At 38.6% G+C, this 27,757-nt stretch overlaps 2 protein-coding genes across 4 annotated transcripts in view; both read left to right on the top strand.

Moving 5' to 3' along the window:
- Positions 1 to 8,629, top strand: part of septin3 (septin 3) — a 39,216-nt gene extending 30,587 nt beyond the window's left edge. For all 3 annotated transcript variants that reach the window (XM_008110762.3, XM_008110761.3, XM_008110763.3), the window contains one exon: positions 353 to 8,629. In XM_008110762.3, the coding sequence (XP_008108969.1) occupies positions 353 to 488 (136 nt within the window). In that variant the 3' untranslated portion in view covers positions 489 to 8,629. The remainder of the gene's footprint in view (positions 1 to 352) is intronic.
- Positions 8,630 to 12,185: 3,556 nt separating this feature from the next.
- On the top strand, positions 12,186 to 27,193 carry wbp2nl (WBP2 N-terminal like). The gene is made up of 8 exons (XM_008110765.3): positions 12,186 to 12,354; positions 18,166 to 18,274; positions 20,507 to 20,642; positions 21,455 to 21,547; positions 21,790 to 22,023; positions 23,228 to 23,362; positions 24,517 to 24,593; positions 25,330 to 27,193. Exons 1-8 carry the CDS (start codon positions 12,296 to 12,298, stop codon positions 25,375 to 25,377), a joined length of 891 nt encoding a protein of 296 aa, XP_008108972.2. The 5' UTR covers positions 12,186 to 12,295; the 3' UTR covers positions 25,378 to 27,193.
- Positions 27,194 to 27,757: the final 564 nt, after the last annotated feature.

Here is a 27,757-nt window from a genome sequence, read left to right as displayed (position 1 = left end):
AAACTGATTTTATAGAAATCACTATTGGAACATGTGAAGATGGTGCCTAATTTTCTCAATTCTAAAAGAGGTTAAGTTGAGGTCAGATGCAAATTTTGCTATGATGAGTGATAAAATAACCTTGATCAATGGGAAATTGAAAATAAGACATGTATACCTTTTAAACTGATAAAAGTACAAGAAATGTTGTATGAATTAGTGAATGAATAACTTTGTGAGGCCTATATTAGTTTGCCATCCCTTCTATTTTTTAACATTTAAAGAGTTGTACAAGTGCATAATTGTACTGTACTTGTACTTTCTCCCTTTCTCTTTTTTGCTCTTGCATTCTTCTTTTTCTGCTGTTCCTCAGGACCCACCTTCAGGATTTAAAAGAAGTAACACACAACATCCACTATGAGACTTACAGGGCTAAACGACTGAATGACAATGGAGGACTCCCTCCAGTGACCGTAGAAACAGAAGAAAATCATGAAAGTAACCTGTGAATGATCCATCCTGTTGTCTGCTGTCTTGGAATCATATCCACTATTTCCCCATCCCTTTATTTGAATTCAGGCCTCTCTTAGAAGCATGTGGAATACCCTTTGTGTGTGCATAAGGGGGAAGAATGTGGGATGTGGCCCTCCACTTTCTCCAAACGTCCCCATTTTGTTCTATTATTATTATTATTATTATTATTATTATTATTATTATTATTATTCAAATTTTGTATTTTGCACAGCAGACTCTAGTCTTCCTTTGTATTCCAGTATTCAGTTGTGCATCCTGATTGTGGGAAATGTTTGGGGTATTTTGGAAGTGGTAAAATCTCTGGGGCATGTGAAATGCCTCCAAAGAGGAGGGAAAAAATGAGATCAGTGAGGGGTGTTGTAAGCACTATGGGGGAAACAGAAAGCCATACTTTGGATGCAAGTGTCACTGGTTTGGAAGAGATTGGGTTGCTTTGCACTGTGATAGTTGGTTTGTGTCATAGATTCACTTCTCAACATAGAAGAAGGAAAAATAGATTTTAGACTGGCATTTAAGCACTGTTTGTGTGGTAGTAAGTGCCAGTGAAATCAATGCGGGGATTTGTTGCCAGGTAAATGTGTTTAATTAGAAATAATGTTCCAGTGTGGAAAGATGGATTTGGGTTTCTTTGTTTTCTGTCAAAAGACTGATTGGAGACAAACCTGTAGAGAAAGAAAAAAGTTGACATTTGATCTGTAAGTAATAGTTTTCTTGGTGTAGAAAAAAAGTATTTTGCAGAAAAAAACATTTCAGACTGTGGTGCAAACAATTTTTGTTAGGTAGAAAGATCACCTTTAAGTCATCATTATTGTCCGATCTCTTGGTTCTGCTATTAGAACTGCCCTAAGAGTGCTTTATAGAGTTACCCTAAGAATGCTTTAAATAAAGATACATCACTCTGACAGTCCTTTTTGGATTGTCGCAGCAGGTAGAAACATGACAAATAGGACATGTTCCAATTGTGCCTTTCTCCCTCTGACTCATTGACTATGAGGAGATAGATTTCTGCTAAGCAGAGAACACCGTGGGATTGACATATTACCCAAGAGGTCCCTACATATTATACAGGGAGAGGTCAAACAGCATGAAGAGGCTACTGAGGACACAATATAGCATTCTTATTCTGACTTTACTCATGATAGACTTTGCCCAAGTAGTCTACCCATGGGATTGCTGACTTACTGCCAGTGACAGAATATATCTTCTGATATCTTCTGTGTTTCAGAGAATCCTAATCCCAAGCTTTTTTTAAAAAGTAAGAGCAAGTGCCTAGCTTCTGTGGCTCTGGAGATAAGTCTGAAGATGTTTGGACATCTGTGCGAAGCTTGGGAAGCAGTTGTGGTTTTCTAATGTCACAAGGACATCACTGCCTTGGGCAAGCCCTGAATGGTCTCTGTTCCACTCTGCCTTTCCACATTACACTCTAGGAAGTGATCATGATACTTTCTGGGGTGTCAGAAACACTGAGCAATATTGATCATCCTTTCAAAGAAGAAACCACCCTTTCTCATTTTCAGACATTTATACATCTTTTCTCAACAACAGGTTTATTCATTGGGCAAGCTGAGATAGCTGCCTAAGAGATAGCTGCCCAACACAAAATGAGGCTGCTCACCATTTCTGGGAGAATCCTCACCACTTCCTTCTCCCTGCTCTTACTGCCTCACCTGATTCCTTCTTCCATCTCCTTTGCTTCACTTGACACTGCCATGCCTCCTCTCCTGCATCCTGCCTTTTGCTTTCTAATCCATCTTCTACTACTTCCTCTTCCCTTACCTAACTTCAAGCCACAGCCTGCATGCTTTCCATAAAATGGCTAATGTGTCAGATGAGGAGCAAGGGAAAAGGGAAAACATGAAGGGAGGAAGATGATAACAGCAAGCAAAGGTAAACCAGAATGAGTGCTAGAAAGAACCCAAGGACTTGAAATGGCAGAAGGCTACAACAGGGTATACCTACACTTCAATGTAATATTCAGCATGCAGCAAAAAGTAGGTTTGTTTTTTTGGAATCCCTACCCCAAACACATATTTTAGAGCTGTGGTTGGTTGAATCCATGGATGAAGAACCCATGGATATAGAGAACTGGCTAGTCTTTTTTTCCCAAAACAAAATATGGCCACCTTTTGGTGTTTTCTAAATCTCCTTGAAAAAGCTAAGGCAACAGGTGCTCTGAGGCCCTTCCAAGGAGATTTTCTACTCTAGGGATCCAGATCTGTTCAAATTGATGCCCACATACCAGATATACTGTACATGCTTTTGCATATATACACAAAAACATAAGAAAAGCCAACCTAGATCAGACCAAAGACTCGAGAACCCTGTCCACACAGGGATCAACCAGTTGCATACAGGAATCACACAAACAGGGCATGAAAGCAATTCTGTCTATCTGCTCATGTTTCACTGCAGCTGATACTATCTGCCTTTGAAGCCATCCAATATGAATTTTAAAAGCTATCCAAGTTCGTATCCCTTAACTGCACATTGTGGTTACACATTCCACAATTTAATTATTTGCTGTGTTGGTAAATTCTACAATTTAATTATTTCTAGCTCTACAATATGTTTTCAGCACAGTTACTAGAAGTATACACAGCATTTATAGTATGGCCACACTTTGGATTTGTATAAAGGATACATAGTATTGGCAATTTTATTTTTGATTTCTAATTATGCCCATCATGAAATCTGGCCCTTTTTGGTGGGAGAAGGGGACTCACTTGCACTATACACTGGCTCCATATTTTAATCTAATTATTTTGGTATTTCTTTTACCAGTTTGGAGAAATAAGTTCAGTGCTCTACCAGTTAGAATACTGTTCAATACTTAATAGTTGGACAAACTTACAATCTGGTAACTTTGGGGATGTAAATTTATGATTGTCAGTGACCAGATATGGCCTCCAAAACCTCCTTGAGCCAGACAGCTGAAGACTTATGAGGCACTGCAGATCAGGATGTTGGGAAATAACAATCACAGTGCATTTCTGGCTACAAAGCATTTTGAGACAGGCAGCTGTGGTAGAACCCCAGGGGTCTCTCCAGCTCCCTGTCTCAATGCAGTTTGCAATCAGGAGAACAATGCATAGTTGGTATTTCCCAGCACCCTGATCTGCAGCACCTTGGAAACCCATTAACAGGGGGGTTTGCCCTGATTGAAAAGCTAAGTATTTTGACAGATGGCATTGACAGTTATGACAACAAAGCACTGTCATTGTAGCTTACATCTGATGATGCAGGAGCCTGGTTCAGCTTAAATCAATTGGCGTCATCAGCAAACTTGGCCACCTCACTGCTCACCTGTCATTGATCATTTATGAGCAAATTAAAAAGCATCAGGCCTAATACTAACCCATGAAAAACCACACTGTATACATCTCTACATTTTGAGAAATGATCCCTTCTCTGCTTTCTAGGGTTCAACAAGTTAACAATCCATACAAGCAGTCCTATTCCATGGTTGCTAAGTATGATCAAGGGTCTTTGATGAGGGGCATTATCAAAAGAATTCCAGATGCCTAAGTAAATAATATTGACCAAATCAACCCTCACCACTTGTTTATTAATACTCTCATATAGCTCTGAAATATTAGAGAGACACAACCTATCTTTGCAGGAACCATGTTTATGGATTTCCGATGGGTTTGTTATTCTATGTTTAACTGGTGCAAGCAATTCATGAAATGAGACTTTTCTTCTTTAGATAACTATTCTCCATTGCTTAAAGAAAACCCATCTACAGCAGGAATGAAAAAAGTATCACCCTTTAGATGTTGACAGACTACAATTCCCATTATCCCTCCCTACTAGCTGTGTTGGCCATGGGTAATGGCAATCTAGCAAAATCTTGAGACCCATTTGTTCCTTACCCCTGGTACAAGGTGTTTGCAAATGGAGAGCTCCTAGTGTTGCCAATCAAAACATACTATGTAACTGTTTTGTCTTTTCCTCTTTGGAAAAAGGTGGAATAAATGTTTATAAAATATGTTACAGGATGGGAAATGATGATGTCTGGATCCCCTATAAAATTTTGTGAATGGGTTAGGATAATTGTGGAATAAAAGCCCCATCTGGAACCACCCACTATACTTATGCCACTTCCACATTTGTTTCCATTTTGACTTAACTGTTTGCTAACAGATAATATTCAACAGAAACATTCTTAATTTATAATATGTAGACTTATTGGTTTCAAATTCAATCCATGGATCCTAGGATTTTGAAAAAAGAGTCTTACTCATCCTTGTGATCTGCCTTAAAAAAAACAGATTACTGAGACAGGCTTTTTAATTTTTTAATGTATTTCTATTCTACCTTATTTCTTTATCTATCTAGCTTAGCCATTGAGAGGCCAGTGAGATCAGCAGGTTATGAATATGCTTAATCAAACATAATTTATGCCATGAATGAAATGAGTTTGTTGATCTTAATCTGGCCAAGATGATTTTTGTTAAACTGTATAATTTTTAACTTCACAGAATTTCAAGAGTGAGATCTAATTTCATGACATATCTGAAGAAGATTTGTAAAGCCATAATGGTCATCTATTATTGTAATAGCTGCAGGAAATGTATGTTATTACTATAGTATTCTTTATGATAAGGATTAGCGCTGTAACATAGTAATTAGAAGCATTGCAATTTTATTTTAAAATGTTGAAACAGCGTAGTTCTCTACATGTCTTCTCAGAGGTGAATTCCACTGAGTGGCTTGCTCTAAAATAAGTGTGTAAAGGTTGGCAGCCTAAATGTTCCAATGTAACAACAAAAGCATTGGCATATACTGTAGCTTGGGGATTGGAAAAATAGTCAGCCCTAAATGTTCCAATGCAACAGCAAAAGCATTGGCATATACCTTGGGGATTGGAAAGATAGTCAGAAACTCAGGATAACTGTGTACATCAGAAGAGGCTATCAGATATTCTTGAGATATCTTTTTTAGGAGTCTCTTCAGTATCATGTTGGTCTTCCCATATACATCAGCATCACTTGGCAAAGCAGGACATTTCTGGAAGGTCTGCTTCTATATCTGCTCTTGCATGCTTTGTTGGACTCAAAGTGAAGGAAATGGACTTGAAGGAGTTATACTATCCTTCAACCGGCATCAGCACTGTTTTGTGTAACATGTGAGGAAAGCGTCTAGAATGGTGCTCAAATTGAGGCATATCAGCTGTTTCTTCATCTACATTCAAGCAAAAAGTTTTCTCCAAAAGCAAGGAAAAGTCTTTTTTTAAACATTCTTTCCTGAAAATGTTTCTTATATACCCATCCTTTTGTTAGTAATCGGGTGGCAATGCTGTTTGTGGTCATTTCAACCTCTGTCAACCATCTGTCTCAAATGTCCATTAATTTAATGCAGTAAAATAAGCCTTTTTGGTAGAAAATAGTTCTAAGTAAAAGTATTAACCTTTTCTAAGATCTGCAATTTTAGTTTATGTTTATGTTTTCCCTTTCCATATCTATCAACCAATTAAGAATATCAAGAACAATCCACAGCTGAAATTTTATTTCCAAAATATGATCCAGTCTGGACTAGTGCAAAAAGTTCAGTTGTCCTATGGAGAGCACTAAACATTGCTTAAAATTATGTTCAAAATGAATTTTATGGGTTCTTCGTTGAGTATTTTTTAAAATAGATTGAAGCTAAAACATCATATATGGAAGTGCCTAAAATAGTATCTGCACTGACTAGGAACAAAATGAACCAATTCTTTGTGTAAACTTACAATCTAAAAAAAAAAGAGAGAGAGAGAGACAAAAGGAGAAGGGACTTGGAGGGGGAAAAGGAAAGCTTTGGACTAGCTAAACTACATTAAAAGCCAAAACCAAATGGAGTAAAACAAAACTATGCAATAATTAACCCAAGAGTAGGAAAAAGCATAAAATAAGTTAATTAAAACATCAAGAAAGAAATGAAAAAGTGAATTTCTACAGATTTCTTAAAGCAGAATGGGGAAGGCAGATGAACATTGAAAATAATTTCAATGCATAAATTATGGCACATTAATTGCTATTGTTTTAATGTTATTCAGTTACAATTCTGCTCAGTTTTATTGGATCACTTTGTACATTACATTAAAAAAACATGTATGCTGCCTCAGAAGCACAACTGTACTCTGAAAGGTGTGATTTTAAAAAATGTCCCAAGACAAAGAAATGAGAACACAAAGGGAATGGAACTACATGCAATACATGTTTAATAGGTAATCAAAATATGTTTCCCCTCCTGAGGGCTGCAATCCCTCCCAGTAATTTTTAAATGTAATTTTTTTCTAGTCCTAAAAGGTTCCAGGAAGGGCAATTTTACTTGAAATTGGAGTGTGGGTCTCCCAAAAGCAATGTCAAAGTAAAAAAAAAAAAATTAAAGAGGGGGAAACCTTTGACCACTATTTCATTTTTGGGACTGCTGTGGATGCCATCAGATATTAAAGTAGATTTGGGAGAGTATTGGTTCCTATTGTTACACCTCTATTTTAGGGTTTAATGAAGGAAAAAAGATCTAAACAGCAGGTGAAATATCTCCTGAGAATTATCTTGTAATTTTTTTACCAATTTTGCCTAAAGCAAAGATTACAAGGAATTTGAAATCATAAAGTGATGGATTTGAAGAACTTCAAGTGAAGCCATAAACATTCCAATAAAGCTTGTGTAATATTTGTGGGGGTGTCACATATACCTTGTCACCGCACTATGAGCCACTCAAATCCAGATGTGGATTGGCAATATTCTCCAAGTTACTATTGAACATTATGGGGTACTTTGTATTATTTTTTATTATTTGTAATAATGAAGAAACTGCCATACTCTGAGAACTGTTCCCATAGAATAAATTAAAGTAGGGTGGACTTGGCAGCTGGAACTTGAGCCATGCCTACAGTCATATGGCAACAAGTTGAATTTTACTAAGGCTTTGAATGCCTTCAATGTCTAACCATTTAAATTTTTTAAATGTCAAGTATGGTGTGTTTAAAATCATAATTGTGAATCCAGTTCATTTGATGGTGACATTTACTAACAATAAATAACGCAAAATACACCAGGCAGTGATGCTGTTATCCAGTGAAGGTGTGGTGTACTTCAGACCAGACATGGAAAAAAAAAACTATTTTCTTGCTCATGTAAACTCTTGCAAGTGTAGGGCTATGTTTTACTTTGGGGGCAATAGATTTCAAGCCTCTGGAAGTAAATCTGGTCTGTGTATATCGAGAGAGTTTTAATTTTGAACAATTTTTGCTTGTTTCACGCTAAAGAAATAACATCCTCTTGGGTTTTTTTTTTACTTCCAGCACAGATTAGATTTAAAATCCGATCTTCATGCTGAACTGAGCAGATCCATTTACTTTAAGAGACTTTCTCATCTACTTACTAGCCTATCTACTTGTATAATATAATAAATGCTGATTGCAATCGGGAAAGCAAAGGTCTGCATGCACTCCATGTCAGTGTGGATCTTTTATCTTTTTGGATTGAATTGCGAGAGTATCAGGTGTTCATGTTCTTTGGCAGCAGTCTGCAACTGATATTATAAAACTGTTATTTTAATTCTTTCAAAATTCCCCTAATTCAAATTACATTTGGAGCACACTTAGTGCTTCTATAGCATTCTGCTCACTACTGGTATGATAATTATTGAAATTATTGAAATTGTATTAAGGAAATATCTCATAGCAATATATTGGCTTTCCTCTTGTATGTTTTTATTCTGTGATGTTTTATATGGATCTGTATTATAATACTAGGTCATAAAAGAGAAACAGGCACGCACAAAAAGACAATAGACTCTACTGTGGCCTCTGCAAATCCCACATTGCAATTGTGTATACTGAGATATACCTTGATCGTTTTAGTATTGTAATTAAGATGCATTTGGAAGCAAGTTAATGGAAGATTGGGCAGCAAGTTTCTGTTTTCTGGCAGAGAAAAAAACAAAAGCATGAACAAGGTCTAGATCCTCTTAATACCTCTATCCTATGAAAGTGTCATGATGAAGTCCTCTGTTCATCTGTCCAGCCCTTGTTGAGAAAATGACAAAAAACAAAACATACCAGAGATGTAAATGTTGCTAGACTTAACTTTCTGTATTCTGTTGTCTGATTAAAATGAAGTTATTTGAACATGTGCTTTATTTGGTTAATTGTACATATATATGTCTTCCTTACCTTGTTCAGAATGAGCAAATGCAAGATATAATTTCAGTATCATGGCATGATATATTCCACAGCTGTTTCAGTTGGTTGAGACCTTAGTGTCTTGCAGAACAACATTTGCTTCCTGCGCAAAGGTTTACAATGCCAGATCAAGTAAAAACCAGAAATGTTACACCATTGCAGTAGATTCAGGCATAGACATTCATTCGTTTCAACCAACTGTAGGAGTAACTTAATTGTCTTTATTAATTTGATGGACTGAGATTTGAATTTAGCATGAACTAAAGAACAAAAGTTATTCATCAAGTTATAACATATCGATGTTATAAAATAGAAAATAAAATAGATGGTATAGATCTATAGTGCTAATATATTACATATTTCCCACCTTGTTGCTTACTTGCAACCTAGTTCTCATGGGTTATTGAAAAACTAGAGCAGAGCTTTCCAAAGAGTGTGTTACGCTATGTGAGTGTGTAGGTGTGTTGAGTAAACATAATGAGAAACATCTGAGTCTGTGAAATAAGCAATTAATCATAATAATAACTTTATTCTTATATCCCACCCCATCTCCCGAAGGGACTCGGAGCGGCTTCAATGGGAACATACAATAAAATGCAACAACACAAAATACATTCCAATTATGATAAAACTGATGCATAAAAATATATAAAATCATAACATAATTCGACAACCACATATTTATTTTAAAATATGTTTTTACTAGATATGTTGTGCTCCTGTATATTTTGTGATTACAATTTATTTATGTGCCCCTATCTCTTACAAGGGTTTGGTTTAACCTCCAGTTTACTACTAAAACTGTGTCACAAAATGATACATGTCCAATAAGTGTGTCACCAACATGAAATGTTTGGAAAACTCTGAACTAATGAGTTATCAAGAATAAGCCGGATGGGATAATGGTGGATATGTTGTGGAACACAAAGGGCTATGCTGCCCTAGCTTTGATTCCTCCAGAAACCCAGAGGAAGCTTTTGCCACCATTTTGGGCAACTGATGTGCCCAGGTGCCATATATTGTAAAATTTACAAACATGGCTTTTAAATGATCTCACAGTAGTTTCACAATTTACTTGAGGTGTGTTTGTCAGTTCATTTGGGGAATCTGAAGGGAAGACAACATCACAATTGACCCCCTAGGGGCTTTTGATATTAGCAGCATCTGGTTTAATCCAACCCGATTAAGTCAACAGGTGACTTGAAGGCACAGGTATAACTGTAAAAAGACCACCAGAGGTCATTTTCTTCTCTTTCACATTCTTTTTGCTTTCTTTTAGTGCACTACTAGCACAAATACCCATCGTTGTCTGGGTGTCGGTTTTGCAAAACCAGGAATCCCCAATGCCTTTTGGAAGCATGGCCCTTCTGAAGATTAACAGGCATTCACGCTATTTGGAATAAATATAATTTTTTTTTGTAAAGTATGATCTTCCTGAGACGAGTTAAAAACTCACTAGAGTAAATCTTCTCCTTAGTGGTAAATACCCACGAATATTCATGCAAGGCAATTCATGTTTCCCAACTGTTAATCTCTTTGAACTGTTAGGAACAAAGATATGCCAATGCATAAACTATATAGCAGATGTTCAGAAGTGCTATTTCAGTTGCCCTAAAGAACATCTACTCTCCCATGAAAAAATATTGCTTTCAAATCATGCTCTGAAGAGACCAAAAATGAGTAGTCTTCGTTAAAGGTTAACATAGTTGATTTACTTGCAAACTTCATGTATTCACATACAGGTATATTGCTTATTGATTTCAAGTTTAAACTGAACATTGACTCAATACAAAATGACTAATCACTGCAGCATACTGTACTATACTCAACTATAATCAACTAACTTCATACATCAACTATACTGGACTATACTTCTGATGTAAACTGTAACACACACTTTACTGTACTTCTGATGCAAACTGACTCATATTCTAACTGACATCAGCCGACTTCACTGACTACAACTGACTTCTGTTTCAAACGGATTCTAAAATGAAGTCTCACTCTGAACATTCTCAGATCTGGGTCACATGGTCTGGAGTCCCTCCCACAATTCAAACAATATAGAGTTAAGGAAAAACTACATACCAATATATACAGTAGAGTCTCGCTTATCCAACGTTCTGGATTATCCAATGCATTTTTGTAGTCAATGTTTTCAATACATCCTGATATTTTAGTGCTAAATTCGTAAATACAGTAGTTACTACATAGAATTACTGCATATTGAACTACTTTTTCTGTCAAATTTGTTGTATAACGATGTTTTGGTGCTTAATTTGTAAATAAATACTGTAAATAAAATCATAACCTAATTTGATGTTTAATAGGCTTTTCCTTAATCCCTCCTTATTATCCAACATATTCGCTTATCCAACATTCTGCCGGCCTGTTTATGTTGGATAAGTGAGACTCTACTGTATATACAATATAGTAAACAACCTCAATTATTTACATAACAAATAACTAGTATAGGAGGCTTGTAGAAGGTTGCTATTTTCAACAGTCGGAGGAGCCGCTGCCCACCTGCTTTCTCCCTTCTCCAGCTTTGAAAAGGCATAACTACAATTTCTCCATGGCAATGCTCCAGCAGGGGCTCTCTTTGAGACTCTTTCCTTCCTCCATTCCCCTCACAAATCATGTCTTTTTTCTTTCATTGCTTTCCCTTATATACCTTTCCCTTCTTTCCTCCTGCTTCTTTTCTTTTTCTTTCCTTCCCTTCCTCCATCCCTTTTCTTCCCTTCCTTTCTCTTCCTTCCTTCCCTTTTTCTTTCTCCACCTCGATTCCTTTCTTTCCCTTTTTTTCCTTCCTTCCTTCCTTCCTTCCTTCCTTCCTTCCTTCCTTCCTTCCTTCCTTCCCCTCGCACATTTCCGTGACATCATAGAGGGCCACTTCACCTAGCCATAGACAATCCACTTTGTCGTCGTCGTCCCCCAAAACACACACACTCTGGAGATTATTTTAGTTCAAACCCCTCAATTATCTTAAATTGGACAATTTATGTCTCGTGTAAGAAGCATATGAGAATACAGTTATAACATATTTTTAAAAACCACAAATTTTAAAACTTGGCATTATACTAAATTTCTGGGTTGCTGTGAGTTTTCCGGGCTGTATGGTCATTTCCAGAAGCATTCTTTCCTGACGTTTCGCCTCACATATGGCAGTCATCCTCACGAGGTAGTGAGGTATGTTGGAAACTAGGTAAATGGGGTTTATGTATCTGTGGAATATCCAGGGTGTGAGAAAGAAATGTCTGTTGGAGGCAAGTGAGAATGCTGCAACTAATCACCATTCCACCATGTTGCTATGAACTCTATGAATGCCGTTTGTCACCACTTTAACTGCCATGGCTCAAAGCTATGGGATCATGGGGGTTGTAGTCTCACAAGGCCTTCCGCTTTGACTGGCCAAGAGCGCTGGTGCCTTGCTGAACTACAGCTCCCATGATCCCATTCGGCCAGGACAGTTAGAGCGGCATCAAGCTTCCTTCATTCTAACGCCGCCCGCCATCTTTGGCGTCCGGAGGCGGGCCTTGCGCCGTGAAGTCACGGCCTGCGAGGGACACCAAAAGGGAAGGCCCGCCCCGCCGGGTGCCATTGGCCGGGAACATGGCGGTGAACAGGAACCACTCAGAAGGCGGAGGGGTTATCCCGCCCAACGGGGAGAGGTAACCGGGGAGAGGGTGGTGGGAGAGGCCTTTCTTTCTCGCTCCTCGGGACCCCCATCCCGCAGGGCCCTTCGCAGGCCCCGCCCACCGTCCCGAGAGCGACTGTGACGTCGGAGGGGATGCTCTGCCTGATTGGTGTGCGCAGAGTCGCCCCCTCCTCGGGCGCCCTTTTGGGGCTTCTCCCCTTCTCAGATCAGGAAAGGCAGCGGCTGTGACCCCAAAACTGAGAGCGAGCGCCCTTTGAGGGTTTTTCCCCCTGTATTTTAACCCTGAAGGAGGGCCCTTTGAGACCAGCTCACTTCCTTATAAATAAAAGATGGCACGCTGTAGTTGTGACACTTTTTCCGCCTTGTGACTTCTTTGTTTATAATCCCCTTAAGTCATGTGCTCGATGCTATGGAGGACAATGAGGAGGAATCCTGAGGGAAATCAGTGGTAAAACTAGAGCAGGCACGGGCAAACTTGGCCCCTTCCGCCAGGTGTTTTGGACTTCAACTCCCACCATTCCTAACAGCCTCAGGCCTTTCCTTTTCTTAAGCGGCTGAGGGGGGAAAGGAAGGAGCCCGAGACTGCTAGGAATGGTGGGAGTTTAAGTCCAAAACACCTGGAGGAAGGGGCCAAGTTTGCCCATGCCTGTTACCTCCATGTTCGGTCCTATTATTATTATTACTAGCAGTGCCCGGCCACGCGTTGCTGTGGTGTTTTCTGGTGGTGTTGGTGAGAAATTGTTGAGGTAGTGGTGGTATTGAATGTCTGTTGTATGGTTGTCTTTATGTTTAGTATGCACACTGAAGTGGATTATATGGCAGTGTGGAGTCAAGATAATCCAGTTCAAAGCAGATAATATAAGATTCTAAATGGGTTATATAGCTGTGTGGAAGGGCCTTGAGTCTACAATGCCATTTAATCCAGTTAAAATCTGATAATCTGTGGAAGAGGTCTAAGTGAGGCCTAACTGTGCCTGTCCCCTGGGCTGAGTAAATTGCTAGGAGACCAAGTGGGTGGAGCTTAGCCTTCCAACTGGCAGCAATTGGATAAAAACTATTATTCCTCTCCATCTAATTAGGACTTTAATTTTCATTTCTTTTTGTTGTATCAACCTAGAGCCGTGAATGATGGGTTGTGTTGTCAAATTTCGAGGTTGGGGAGCCTGTAGTTTTGTTGTTTTGTCCGCTGCCCTGATGCCATCACTCTTTTATATATATAGATTATTATTATTTTATTTATACCCTACCTTTCTCCCTTGTGGGGGACTCAAGGTGGCTAACAGTAACACACTTCGATCAATTTAAAACAGCAAATACATTTTTTTACAAATAATATGTGTTAGGTTGAAAAATAGAGTTAAAATACAATTAAAATGCATTTTAAAACACACAATCCCCCATCCCACAATCCCATCCACAACCTCCCCAGCAATATCCATTGTTATTTCCAATAATAATAATCAACATCATCATCAACGTTATGTATATCCCACCACCACCTCCCCGATGAGACTCAGGGCGGCTTGCCAAGGCACTCCAGGGTACAGCATATAACATACAGCAGGTAAGAAATGGCACATAAGTATAAAACAAGCCACATAAAATTATAACAACAACCCCTGTCAATGTATATAACATAAAATCAAGATAATACAATTTTAAAAACATCAGTAGATAAAATTAGCTGTCATCAGTTCATATCATATCATAGGGTTTTCTTCTCCAGATTTGTTCAGAAGACATATGCCATTGTCTTCCTCTGATGCTGCATCTATACTGTACAATTAATGCTGTTTAATACCGCTTTGACTGTCATGGCCTCAATGCTATGGAATCCTGCAAGTTTTTGCAAAGCCTTTAGCTTTCTCTGTCAATGAGTATTGGTGCTTCGCCAAACTATAACTTCTTCGATCCCATGGGAGCTAAAGTGGTGTCAAACTGAATTGTTTCTACAGTGTGGGTGCACCCTGAAGGGGTGGGACTTGTCCAAAGTCATGCATTGGGGCTTCATGACTAGCTGGGATTCGGACCTTGGTCTCCAGAGTCATAAACCAGTTCTCAAACCACTAAACTAGTGGTTCTCAACCTTTTGATCCCCAGCTGTTTCGGCCTACAACTCTCAGAAATCCCTGCCGGTTTACCAGCTGTTAGAATTTCTGGGAGTTGAATTCCAAAACATCCGGGGACCCACAGATTGAGAACCACTGTACTAGAACATATTGGTTCACCCTTCTCTATCAGACCCATACCACAACGTGGTAGCCAAAAATACTGGGTAATCAGTGACTATTCAAAAACAGCAACAAGTAAAACAATAACTCTTGTTCATAATGTATGGACACAATGATTTGAAGCCTCATTATAGTTTGGGTAAAAATGACAGTTCCAACTGGAGTGCATTTGCACTGGAAAGCTCAGAAAGTAAATTAGGGTAGCTGCTATCCAATGGAGTTTTAGCCTTGTAGATACAATAGACTGGAACTCAAGCAAACAGAACTCTCCAGCAACCAGTAAAAAAAAATCAAAATAATAGTTCATTCACAAAGCTGTTTTTATATTACTATTTTTCAATGTTAATATCAAATCTATACAGAGTTTATGATATGAGATAGTATGGGATATAGTATTATCTAGGGCTATTTTTAATAGTAAAATTGAAGCAACCAGAAACTACATTTATCCAGCGTCTATCAATCCCCATGGGTTCTGGTTAACTGAAAGCCTACTGTGTAAAAATACATTATATATAAACTGGGATTATATAATATATTTTTGTAATTACTGTATATCTAAGTATGCTTGACTCTGCACATTTGCAGGTTTAATTTTTGTGAATTTGATTATTCTCAGATTTGATTGTTATGCTCTCTCTAGGAATTTCAAGATCCTCCAGGGTGATTCTGTGGGAAATATCCTGTAGCTGGCCCTAATTAATAATCTGGGGAGTTTAAGTTTCCAAACCCATGAAAGGCAGCCCAATGTAGAGCAAATTACTGGAATCCAAATGGTCTGTAACTAAGACATTGTGCTCCCTTTTTGCCAATGGAAACAAAATAAGTTCACTTTACGATGAGTTAAGCACATGTAGACCATAGTTATGGTGTAATTAACTGCTGTACTGACATGGCATCACTTCTTACTTGGTGCATAGATTCTCCCAAAGCAATTTATAACCAAAAATGATGGAAGAAGATGCCACTCTTCTACTACCATATGTTCTAAAGTCGATTATTTTAAAATAATCCAAGTAAAAAAGAGCTGCCAACAACATACATGTGTTGTGTTCTTTACTGATTTTGTTAAACCTGTCTTTTTAGTTTATAAACAAAAGTACTGTCAGCCCTATCACCAAGCAGTAAAGAACTAAACACATGCATCTGGTTGTCAGATTAAAATCTTGTTGCTTTAGAAAACCCATTTGTTTGTTATGTGCTGATACAGACTTGGGAGGAAAACCAACAAGAATTAAACCAGAGTCACATGATTTCTATTTCGTCAGTGTGAAAGCTGGATCGGAAGGCATTGCAGGGCTCTTTCATAACACGTTTTTGAGCAGTAGCAAATTATTGTCAATGTTCCTGGGCAGGAAGGAATTCAGGAAAATTCTCAGAAAGATATTCAAAACTTCTTGAGGAAGGGATAAATTTAAAATTGATCATGAACCATCCTGGCCATAAGGAAGTTCTGATGTATTTTTTGGAAAGTGAAAAGATCACATGCTACCGTGACTATTCTTATAGTGCTTTAATAGGATATGCCCTATTTTTATCTTCTTTGTGCTTTAGGTTTAACTATTTTAAATATATTTTATTTTGTAGGTTATTTAATATTAAATATATATTATAATATATACAGTAAAGGTAAAGGTTTGCTCCTGACATTAAGTCTAGTCATGTCCGACTCTGGGGGTTGGTGTTTATCTCCATTTCTAAGCCGAAGAGCCAGCATTGTGAAATAAATATAGCAGTATTTCTATCCTTAATGTTAATAAGGATGCAGCAATGTTTAATGTGTATTTGACAGGATTCAAATGAGCAAAATGAGTAGGGATAGCTATGTAAAGGTGTGATTTGTCAGCAAGGAAAGCGTGGCTGGCATCTGTGCCCCTTTTAGGAGGACCTAGACCAGGGTTTGAATCCCTACTCAGCCATGGAAACTCAATGGGTGATTTTCTCAGCCTCAGAGGAAAGCAAAGGCAACACAATTCTGAACAAATCTTGCCGAGAAAACTGTGAGGGTCACCAAAAGTCAGAAATGACTTGAAAGTACACAGCAACAAGAATCTAGATTGTGTTCCTTTATCATCTATTCCTGTGTATGTTTACTCATATAGTAGTCTCGGTTATCCGAGATAACAGCCTAATCTCGGATAACCGAACTCCTCGGATAGGACGAGGGCTCGCCGAGAGACATCTCCCCGGATCTCCCTCGGCCAGGCCCTTGCTAGAGGAAAGAGTTTCCTCCAGTAGAATCATAGAATCATAGAATAGTAGAGTTGGAAGAGACCTCATGGGCCATCCAGTCCAACCCCCTGCCAAGAAGCAGGAAATCGCATTCAAAGCAATTCAAAGTAATGGCTGATGAATCTGGCTGATGAAAACCTGCGGCACGGATCTCCCTCCACCAGGCCCTTGCTGGAAGAAAGTTTTCTTTAGCAAGGGCCTGGCCGAAGGAGATCCAGGGTGCGCTCCACTTTTCTCGGACAGGCCCTTGCTCCAGCAAAGGCCTGTCCCTCCGAGAAACGAGGAGCGTGCCGCGGGTTTTCCTTGGCCAGGCCATTGCTGGAGGAAACTCTTTCCTCCAGCAAGGTCCTGGTCGAGAGAGATCCAGGGAGACATCCCTCGGCGAGCCCTCGCCCCAGGGGGCGAGGGCTCGGCCCAGGGAAACAGCCCACGAACACTGCTGGAGCAGCAATTGCGGGGCACTTCTGGGGAGCTTCCCCTTTCTCTCCTTCTCTCGAGCTCCCTTTGTTCGAGAGAAGGAGAGGGAGAGGGAGGGGCACCCCGGCGGCGCCTCGGATGATATGGATGCTTGGATTAGCGGGGCTTGGTTAAGCGGGGCTCTAGTGTATGCATGCCACTATGTTCAACAGATGTTACTCCTAAGTAGATACATATAGAATTGGACTCATAGAGAAAGGGAAGATTTTCAAAGAATCATAGTTAGAAGGCATTGTAAGGACTATCTAGTTTACCAGTTTTATGCAGGAATACCTACTAAAACAAACCACAAACTTGTCATTCAGTCTCTTTTTTAAAGACTAAGGAAGTCTACTCTACTGTTGAACAATATCTACAGTCTGCTTCTTCCTTTATCTGAGAAGAGCCTCCCTTTAGTACAGAGGTTCCCAGCTTTTTTTGACCAGGACCCACTTTGACCAGGGACCACTTGACCAGGTACCACTCTCCAACATTAGTACCAAAAGGGGTGGGGCTGGTCAGCTCTGTGGAAAGGAGTATAAATAAAATAAATAAAGAGGAAGGAGGTTTGCGGACCGGATTTTCGTTCTCAGGGCTGTGGCTCACAGTTTGGGAACAACTGCTTTAGTATATTGATCACAAGAAATATGTATTTCTTCATATGTAAAACATGCAGCTTGAGTGAAATTAATGGTTTGTTTGAGCTTTGGAATATGACTCTGAAGACCAGGGTTCAAATTCCTGCTTAGCCATGGAAACCCACTATATGAACAGATTATTTGGCTGTAATTACAGTTTGGAGAAATTGTTGTTTTAAATACAATTCCAAGATTCTCCTACAGTAGTTTTTCTGTGAAGCTCACTGCAAATGTTCACTTACCTACTTTTTTCCTCTTTCTCTGAAGTATTCTCAAACATTGTAAAGATGTGGAGCTGACCTTTTCTGATGTGACTAGTAAACCAGAAATCTTCAAGGGCACCAAGAAAGGAATGGTGTTTCTCACTCCTTACAGGGTAAGTCTTGGGGAAGGATGTTCAAGTACATTTTTAATGCTTGTGAAAGGATCTTTATTAATGTAGTTAAGAACACAACTCAGATGTACACATTAATCCCAATTATAGTTAACTGACATAATTCCTTTTTCAGTTGCAATTATTCTGAGGTCTTTCTGTACTGGATTTATTCTTCACTAGAATGATTTTCTACCCCAACTGAAAGCTGGATGATGCAAAAATGGGTTTTTCTCTTTCCTTTTATTAATATTGATATCATCTGCCACAAGATCTTTGAGGTTTCTTAGATTTATTATGATTGAACTTTCAGTTTATTTCCAGTGAGGACTTCAGATGTGGGAAAGGTTGCTGACTGACATAAAATGGAAATTGGATGGTTGCCATTATAGTTTCCTCAGTAGAACAAATGGAACGGCTGTCATCTCTCATCCTCTGCAATAGAGATGTTAATTTGGAATTGTCCTCATAATCTTTCTGAAACAGAAAATTCTAAAGAATGTAACATTTGGCGGAGTTGTTATGTCCTTAATGGTGATATCAGTATTTTGAAGATTCCTGGCTTAACTTTAGGATCTATTGAGTGCTTTTGCCAGCTTAGCCTGGTTTACAACCTGGCCTGTAACCTAAAGAAAGTGGGCTGGGCCTCCTTTGTATGTTTTGGAATATGGCATTCATAACCTTTTGGAAAAACACCTTTTGAAGAAAAGCATGACCTTTCAAAGAAGAGCCAAAAACCCTTCAGAGTAGAATCTTCTCTTGTGGTATACAACTAGATATGATTATGCAAGGCAATGGTTTCAGTTGTTAAGCTGAATAACCTGTTACCTCTGATCTGTTAGGAAAACAGATTTGCCAGTGCGGAGCTTTAGAGGTGTTTTTCAGTGCCCAAAAATATATATTGTCTACCATAAAACAAACTGTTTAATATCATGCACGCAAGAGACAAAAATGAAGTAAACTTTGATAAAAATAATATATTTGGTTTACTCACAACCTTCATGTGTTCAGCATACACAGATACAAAACTTGTCAGTCAAGTTTCAGATATGTTTGAGATAATTATCTGTGCCATCTGGTCAGGGCATCTCTCTCTTATAACAAAAAGCTATCAACAGGTCACATAGTCGAAAGGAGAGAAAGAGAGGAAGGGAGGGAGAGGGGGGGAGAGCATGTGGTCTGCAGCCCCTTTTGCAACTTCTTAGAAACCATAAAGGAAGCTGCATAGCATACCAAAACACACATACAGGAAACAGTAAGCAACAGAATCATAGATAAACATTCCTAGAGAAGGCTTGAAGGTTTTTAAAAGGCATAAAAACCACATGTACAATCATTAGTTTTAATTTTCATTCTATATTTAAAAAATCATGCATTTACGCTGTTGCCTTAAACTGCTGCTGCTTTTGGATAGGATTCTGTTGGGTTCCTTCATTGGATGGCATCAAAGGAAGCTGCAGCAGCTAGAGTTACAACTGTATAAAATTAGCCCTTCCGAGGAGGCCAAGACCCTTAATCAAGTGAAAAACCACAAACAATTAAAATTGCTACAAGCAGTCTCCAAGTTACAAGCAAGATAGGTTCTGTAGCTTTGTTCTTAAGTTGAATTTATATGTAAGTCTGGAAGATGTCCTCATGTTGGCTTATTAAGTAGATCTTTCTAAACACAATTGTATAGACAAATCGGAAAAAAGTAAAAAGTTTTTTGATCCATTTTTGTGAGAATTTTAATATGATACAGTCTTCCCTCACTACTTCACAGTTCACTTTTCGCGGATTCGCTGTTTCGCGGTTTTTCCAATAAACTTTAAAAGACTATTATAAATAAAAAAAATACAATTTACAGGAAGGGAGGAAGGAGAAGCCAAAGGGAGAGAAAAGGAGGCCAAGTGGCAACAGGAAGAGAAGGAGGCGATTTATCAACACACAATTGGTTGATAAAGGCTTAAAATAGTGTATAACTACTAAAATAATGTATAAACATTAAAATATAGTGTCCCTACTTTGCGGATTTTCACTTATTGCGGGTGGTCCTGGAACCTAATCCCAGCGATAAGTGAGGGAAAACTTTATTTCAGCCTTAATTTGCTGTGGGCAATTGTTTTGGTCTAACTTGAAGATATGAGTGACTTGTAGTGGATTGTTTTATATATAATTTTATATATTTCTGTCTTTTGCTATTCTCCTATAAAAGAGCAAATGTGTGGCTAAGTTTGGTAACTCAATATCTTGCAGATCATTTTTGTGTCCAAGAGCAAGGACCCAATGATGTCTTTCTCTATGCCGTACAACCTGGTCAAAGGGTGCTCCATTGAACAGCCAGTATTTTCTGCCAATTACATCAAAGGAGTGATACAAGCCGAACCAGGAGGTGTGTATTAACCACTTGCAGGGGCAAATGAATTCCTTGTGTAAACTCTACTGGAAGTATTCAGTTTCGCTGAATACTGATTAACTGAGATCTTTATTATATATCTTTGTACTGTGCTTAAAGGGTTAATTAAAATACTTGCATTATGATCTTTCTGATCAAGTGTGCTTTTGTCATTTACCTTATGAAAATACCCTCAACTTGTAAATGATTCAGGGAATTTGCTCTAGTCTTCTGTCCACTTCTGTCATTGTTTACCCCTTTATGTTTGATTTGGAAAGAGAAAGGAAATGTGTTCTAATTTTGAAACATGTTTTCAAAATGTTTCTTTTAGCTCACTCCCTGCCTCCTGGAAGTAAGAATGCTGTGAAGATTTTAGTCCCATTCTGGTTAAATTCCAGATTTTCATTAAATTCATAAATGAATCAGTAAAAAAATCATTTGGACTTTTAGTCAAAATGGCTTCTTCTAGTCTTTATCAGAAAAAAGTCAATTTTGTATGGTGCTTTAAATAATATCTCCTTTGTGAACCACATGTGATGGCTGTGAGAAGCAAAGTGTAATCCGTGGTATTGTTCTTGAGCCTGTGGGAGTAGCACCTGATAGTATTGAGTCTGTAGCTCTGTAGATAGCTCTGCTAGCTCCCTGAAACACTTTTTACGTTTTCATGTTTTAAACTTCGGTTGCTGCAGTCAAATCAAACTAATTGTCTTCACTTGCCAAGAAATGTGGGTAAATTCAGCCATGCAATGTATCTCATGGTCTTTTTAGTAGCCACCATCATTCAAATGTGAACCTGACATTTTTCGTAGGTGGCTGGGAAGGACAAGCTTCCTTTAAGATGAGCTTCTTCAGCGGAGGTGCCATAGAATTTGGACAGCTGATGTTTAGACTGGCAAGTGATGGTAAGATGCTTCCGTTTTTCCTTCACTTCTCCATACAAAGTATTCTAGAGCTTCATTTGATTCAGATGACATCAGTCAACAGCTGTACTTCAAGGAAGTCTTTCACCAATACTTAATCATTAAATGCAGTACTTGATGCCATTCCATTCTACTCAATCACTGCTATAGATACGAGACTGTTAAAATGTCATAAACATGATGGACATGTGCTGAATATTGCTTAATAAACATATTACTTTTAGCTTCCAGAGGAGTTCCTGCTCAGAGCTTTGGCTACGGCTATATCCCTGTTCCCGGGGGTTATGCACCTTTTCCAGGAGGATATGCACCTGCACCAGGAGGATATGCACCTGCACCAGCAGGCTATGCTGCACCACCCCCAGCTGCCTATGGACAATATGCTTATATGCCTGGGCAAATGAATGGATATGGACCTGCTCCCCAGCCTATGGGATATGCATATGCACCTCCTCAAGGTGAAGGAATTAGCAGCCTTTATAAAACAGTTGTTTATATCAAACTTATATGGTACCCATCTGTAATATATATTACATATGTGATATATAATACAGGGTGAGCATTCCTTGTCTTGAATTCCAAAGTAATTCAAATTCCAGAATTATACATATCAGTGGCTGATAGAGTCACATCTCTGCTTTCTTATGGTTCCATGTATACAAACTGTTTCATGCACAGAATAATAAAAAACACTGTGTATAAAATTTCATTTTAGCTACATGTATAAGTTGTATATGAAACATAAATGATTTTTTTTGTTTCAATTTGGGTGCCATCTCCCAAGAGTTCTCATTATGCGTATTCCTTAATACAAAAAAGATATATGGAACACTTCTGTTCCCAAACATTTTTGATAAGGGAATGCTCAGCCTTGTACTGAATTAGACAAAATGGGCAACCAATCCATGCCACATAAATGACCAGCACATTGTGCAGCTTTTTTGTGAGTAAGTGATCTGGGAAGATTCCCTGGCTGATTATTGGAACATAATGTAATGTAGGCTTAAACTTTTCTACTTGGCACCCCTTTTAATACAAGAAATGTTTCCATGACTGTGTGTATGTAGTTATATAGGTAAAGGTAAAGGTTTCCCCTGACGTTAAGTCCAGTCATGTCTGAGTCTGGGGGTTGGTGCTCATCTCCATTTCTAAGCCGAAGAGCCGGCGTTGTCCATAGACACCTCCAAGGTTATGTGGCCGGCATGACTGCATGGAGCGCCGTTACCTTCCCGCCAGAGCGGTACCTATTGATCTACTCACATTGGCATGTTTTCGAACTGCTAGGTTGGCAGAAGCTGGAGATGAGAGCGGGCGCTCACTCCGCTCCCGGGATTTGAACCTGGGACCTTTCGGTCTGCAAGTTCAGCAGCTCAGTGCTTTAATACACTTTGCTACCAGGGCTCTTATGTAGTTATACAAAATAGGTATAAACATCAAACATTTACTGATAACAAATCAGCATTTGCAAGACTTGCTAATTTTTTTAGTGGTACCAGATTTTTGAGGACCCCAATATTGAGCTTAGGGGACCCCATTTGGAGTTAGGACACACAGTCCAAGAAGCAGTGATGTAGGCAAAATCTGTCCTGCTGACTTTTTCCAAGTTGAGAGTTTCTATAATCTATACATTGACAGTTAATGGAGTTTGTTTCCTTTTGCCAGGAATGTATCCTCCACCTTCTGGCATGTATATGGCTCCTCCTCCTCCATACCCTGGCCCTTCTTCAGCAGGACCTTCAGCACCGCCTGAGGCAGGACCTTCAGCCCCTAGAACCTGGACAGAACCAGGAACGCCAGGTAAGGCTACAAGATGGTTTTTACTTGGTCTCGCTCACTGAATCCCCCCACTGCTCCCCATCATTCAAGTCACATTTTTGGGCTAAAAATACTTTGTTTTTACTCCAAAGCAGACAAATACATCTCCCCCCCCCAAATCACCCAGAGGTGGCTTCTGATTATAGAAGGTCTTTTCTAATGATTTTAGTGTGGTCTATCAAGGGAATATCCGCATTCCAAGAGGCATTTTCATCAATTTAATCATGGAGACATCAATTTCTTAAGTTTTAAGTAGGTTCTTTGAGGAAGTGTGGATTATTCAGCTGTTGTGAGCCCGAGAGCATAACTTTTGATTCTCCAAATTTTCTGCTGCTTGAGGAACACTTGTCTTAAAATGAAATCCTGAAGTTTCTTCTAATAGTTTCAAAACACTGAATATAGTCTGCAGAATCCAAAAAATATATTTTATGGACTGTCTCTGGATGAATTAAATGTGGTTATTATCCTGCTGAAGTCAGCAGATTTTTCTTATTGGCCTTTTAGTAACAAAGTTGTTTGGAACTTCTGAGGGATGTGAAGTGACTCCTGTGAAACAGTCTAAGATTTCAGGTGCTTTAGATCCCAAATTACACACTGGTTTGGCTAAAACCCAGTGTGGTTACTTAATCCCTGGAAAATATAGATTGGTATCTGGATATGTGCGTGCCATGTTCTTGGTAATCATGTTACTTGATCTAAGACTCTTCGTGATTGCTTTTGAAGTTTCCTGACTTTCCAAATATAACGTAGTTCAGTACATTTAAAACCAAGTTGCTGATGGGTGCTTAGTCATGCCCTATTCTTTCTTTCTTCTCAAAAATGCAGAATATGTTCTTTCCTTTTATCCAAAATGATGGGAAAACAAGGATATTTTGTGGATATAAACTGTGGTTAAAAGCAAAAAATTTCCATGTGGAATTATGCATTGATTGTGCTACCCAAACCTTGTGTGGAACATTTCACAGGTGAATGCTCATCCAGAGGTATCTTTGCCTGTGTATGGTCAGTGGGAACAACTGTGCAGCCACATTTCCCTAGGGGAACCTTTGTATGCATAAACCAACAGGACACCAGTCTATGTGTTGCATTGATTAAAAATCAAACAAAACACCCTGATTTATATTATTGTGTTGTAGATGGAAATAAAGCATCTGAGGCAGCTTCCAGTGCATATTATAATCCAGCTAATCCTCATAATGTCTACATGCCTATGGTAAGGAATCCTTCTGGGGCTGGTCTTGTGGGAAGAGGAAAGCAAGGGAGTCTGACACGCTGGACTTTTTGTTTTTTTGTTTTTCTTTTTGCTGCTTTGGCATTCAGGGAAACATAATTTAGCGAGTTAAATTATAAAATACATAATTTTACAGGAATGCAAATTCGGCTTTCTTTTATCTTTAGTAGTTATGTGCCAATAGTAGCAGTAGTTGTAAAGATAAATTTTAGAGAATATTCAAGTTATAATTAAGAATAACAAGAAAAAACCCTTTGAATACCACCAATGCTTGAACATTTTAGAAAGTATCTCTTTTCCTGTTTGTTTTTGTTGCTGTTGTTTTTAGAATGAAGCAGTTGACAAATGGGCCTCTTAATTGCCCGCTTACCTTTCCCACCCCAAGTGTATGCAAATGGCATGAAACAGTGTATTATTACAATACAGTGCTGAGTACTATTGTTAGGGTAGTGTATTCTTACAAAGTAATTGTGATTTCTCACATACTGCATGATACTATGTAGTTTGAGGGTCTTCCTTTTAGTTGCTTTGTCCAGCATGGGATGCTGGGCATCACAAATATCTTAATCTAGTAGAATCTTCAGTTTAGTTACCCATGATGCATCCTTAATGGCAGACAGAAGCTATGAAAACAAGCAAAGCTTAGATTTCATGTGTAAAATGAAAGACACCATGTACCCTGGGTGTGCCAACTGAATGCAATTTCTCTTTATTTTAGGATCAGCCACCTCCTTATGCACCACCAGAGGAGAAGAAGAACAACTAACAAGAGCCCAATAGTCACCCTTCCATGTTTCTTGTCCTTGAAGACTTTGCTGTTGCCGCCTCCTCCTGGTTCTGTTTCCAGGTCATCTTGTGTCAGTAACATGCACCAAATTGGGTGACATATATAACCCACTGCTCTTAAAATTATAGCATGGCAGTACAAAAAAGCAATGTCTGCTATGCTTTCCTGGCTGTTTGCGTTATCTCTTGAGGCCAGGATAGGACTGCCATGACTGTTTTAGCCTCACTTGGAAGAGGGTGGTGAATTATCCTTACTCTAAATGAAGTGACTTCCCATACATAAGCAAGAAATACTGAAATTCTTTGTATGAAACAGACTGCTTCCATAATGTGACAAAGATGCTTGGATCTGAGGGGAGTATTTTTGTGTTTTCAGGCATCTCTGCATGCCTTGTAGCATTGGTCTGACATGTTACAATTCTCACTTCATGCAGATTAATGCATTAGAGGGAATATTGTAAACGTGTAGATACTTGTATCGCTTTCCTGGGAAAGTATCAGGTAGGGGAACGTGACTCTCCAAAGATAGCTAGAGAAGAAAGAGAGGGACCAAAAGGTTGAATACTTCTAAAATAGCAGCACATCTCCAGATTATAGGTTATAAAACCACATATATCTTTGCAGCAAAGTTCTTCTCTATGCTTTTTGCAACTTAATTAACTTATCCTTTGCAAAAACCTATTAGGTGAAAAGATGGGATCATGTGTGAAATGGTATGTAATAAGTTCCCTGCTATTTTGTTTTGTCTGTTTAGATCACTATCTGAAATGTGCATCCTGGCATGGAGCATATAGCAACAGATTTCAAATTGCGTTATCTGTGCTTTAGATGGGAAATGTAGGGAGAATCTGTTTATCTGAATTGGAACCAAAGATATAAAAGCAAAAGGTATAAAAACTGAGTTCAGAAATCAGAGCAAGGAACACAGGCCAAAGTGATTTGAAAACAAAACTCGTGCATAATGGTTGGCCTCTTGGGAATTGGATCCATCTCTGCCAAGAATTCCTTGACACAGTGTTATGATAAGATAGAAGTATGTTTGATACCTAAAAGTACAGTTTCTGTTACAGAATTTGAAATGATTGTAGAAGGTAGTTTGGGAAAAATCTTGAGCAGCCTACTGAAGTTATTTGAACTTATCAGTTCCCTAGATATGCTGAGCTGAGTCCTTACATATTTAGAAAGCTACATGAGGAATAGTGTTTGAGTCGGAGCTGTTTGTGATCATAGGATAGGATTTTTGAAGCTGAACAATGCTGTTGATGCATTACATTTTAGCTAAGAAGGTCAAAGAGGCAATTAGGTTCCTGTATTAATGGCTGCCTTAGTTAAGCGGTTACTAATTTGGCAGTGAGATATTACATTTATATTTCCCTTACATTTATTCTAAAGAGAACTCTTGCTCCACTGGTGTAATGAAGACTATAGCTTGAATAAAACCAATCATTTAGGAAATCCCCCTTGCCCTCCATGCTTTAAATGAGAATAATGACAAGCCATATACAACTTGGTGTTCACAAATCCTTTCCTATCTATTTTCCCCTTAGCAACTGAGCATATTCTTCAGTATAAAGGTTTTTCTAATATACCTTTCTAGGTGCATCCAGGAGACTTTAACAGCCTTCCATAATTTAAATATTTAGATCTGTTTGTAATATTTTTGAATTGCACTTTAATACAGAATTATTGAAATATTTGTATTTGTAGCTGTGTATTGATAACTTGGTGAATTTGGGGAAGTGGTTTGGAGGGCAGAAGGATTTCATTTCTTACAATAGAAATCATATGAAAAACTATCCTAAGATCTGTGTGGTTACTTTATGCCAGGACTAACACACAAAGCAAATATTCCACATACCATTTTCCCACTTGGGCAAGAAACATCTGAGGGAGATAAACTCTGGGCATCTAAGTGGAAATGTATATATGAAAGGTATTAGGTTCCCTAACTACAGATGAACCACTTAAAACAAAGCTTGACAGCAAACACACACACACACCCCACACCCCGTATAGTATGGTATGTATATATCTCTTTCACTAATAGAAGGAAATTTGGAAGAAAATTTAAGATACATATTTGAAGGAAGGTGAAATGAGGGTTTGTTTCAGTGTGACAAATTTAAGACGTTGCTACACTGCAGTTCCCATCATCAATGAGCCGGGCAGTATGGGAATCCATATTCTGGAGAGCCTCTCTGTTGTGCCACATCACTATGCCTTTATACGGAACATCAACAATGCCTACATTAGATAAAGGAGATCTTGAGTCCATTGAACCAAAAGGAGGTTACCAAATCTAATTATTTTATGTGTGCATGAAGCGTTGATGTTACATCTGATAATGAAGTTACAAAGAA

This window comes from Anolis carolinensis, chromosome 5 (assembly GCF_035594765.1).
Source record: "Anolis carolinensis isolate JA03-04 chromosome 5, rAnoCar3.1.pri, whole genome shotgun sequence".
NCBI lineage: Eukaryota > Metazoa > Chordata > Lepidosauria > Squamata > Dactyloidae > Anolis > Anolis carolinensis.
Note: the sequence above shows the minus strand (reverse complement) of the source record. Positions and strands in the feature narration are given on the sequence as shown.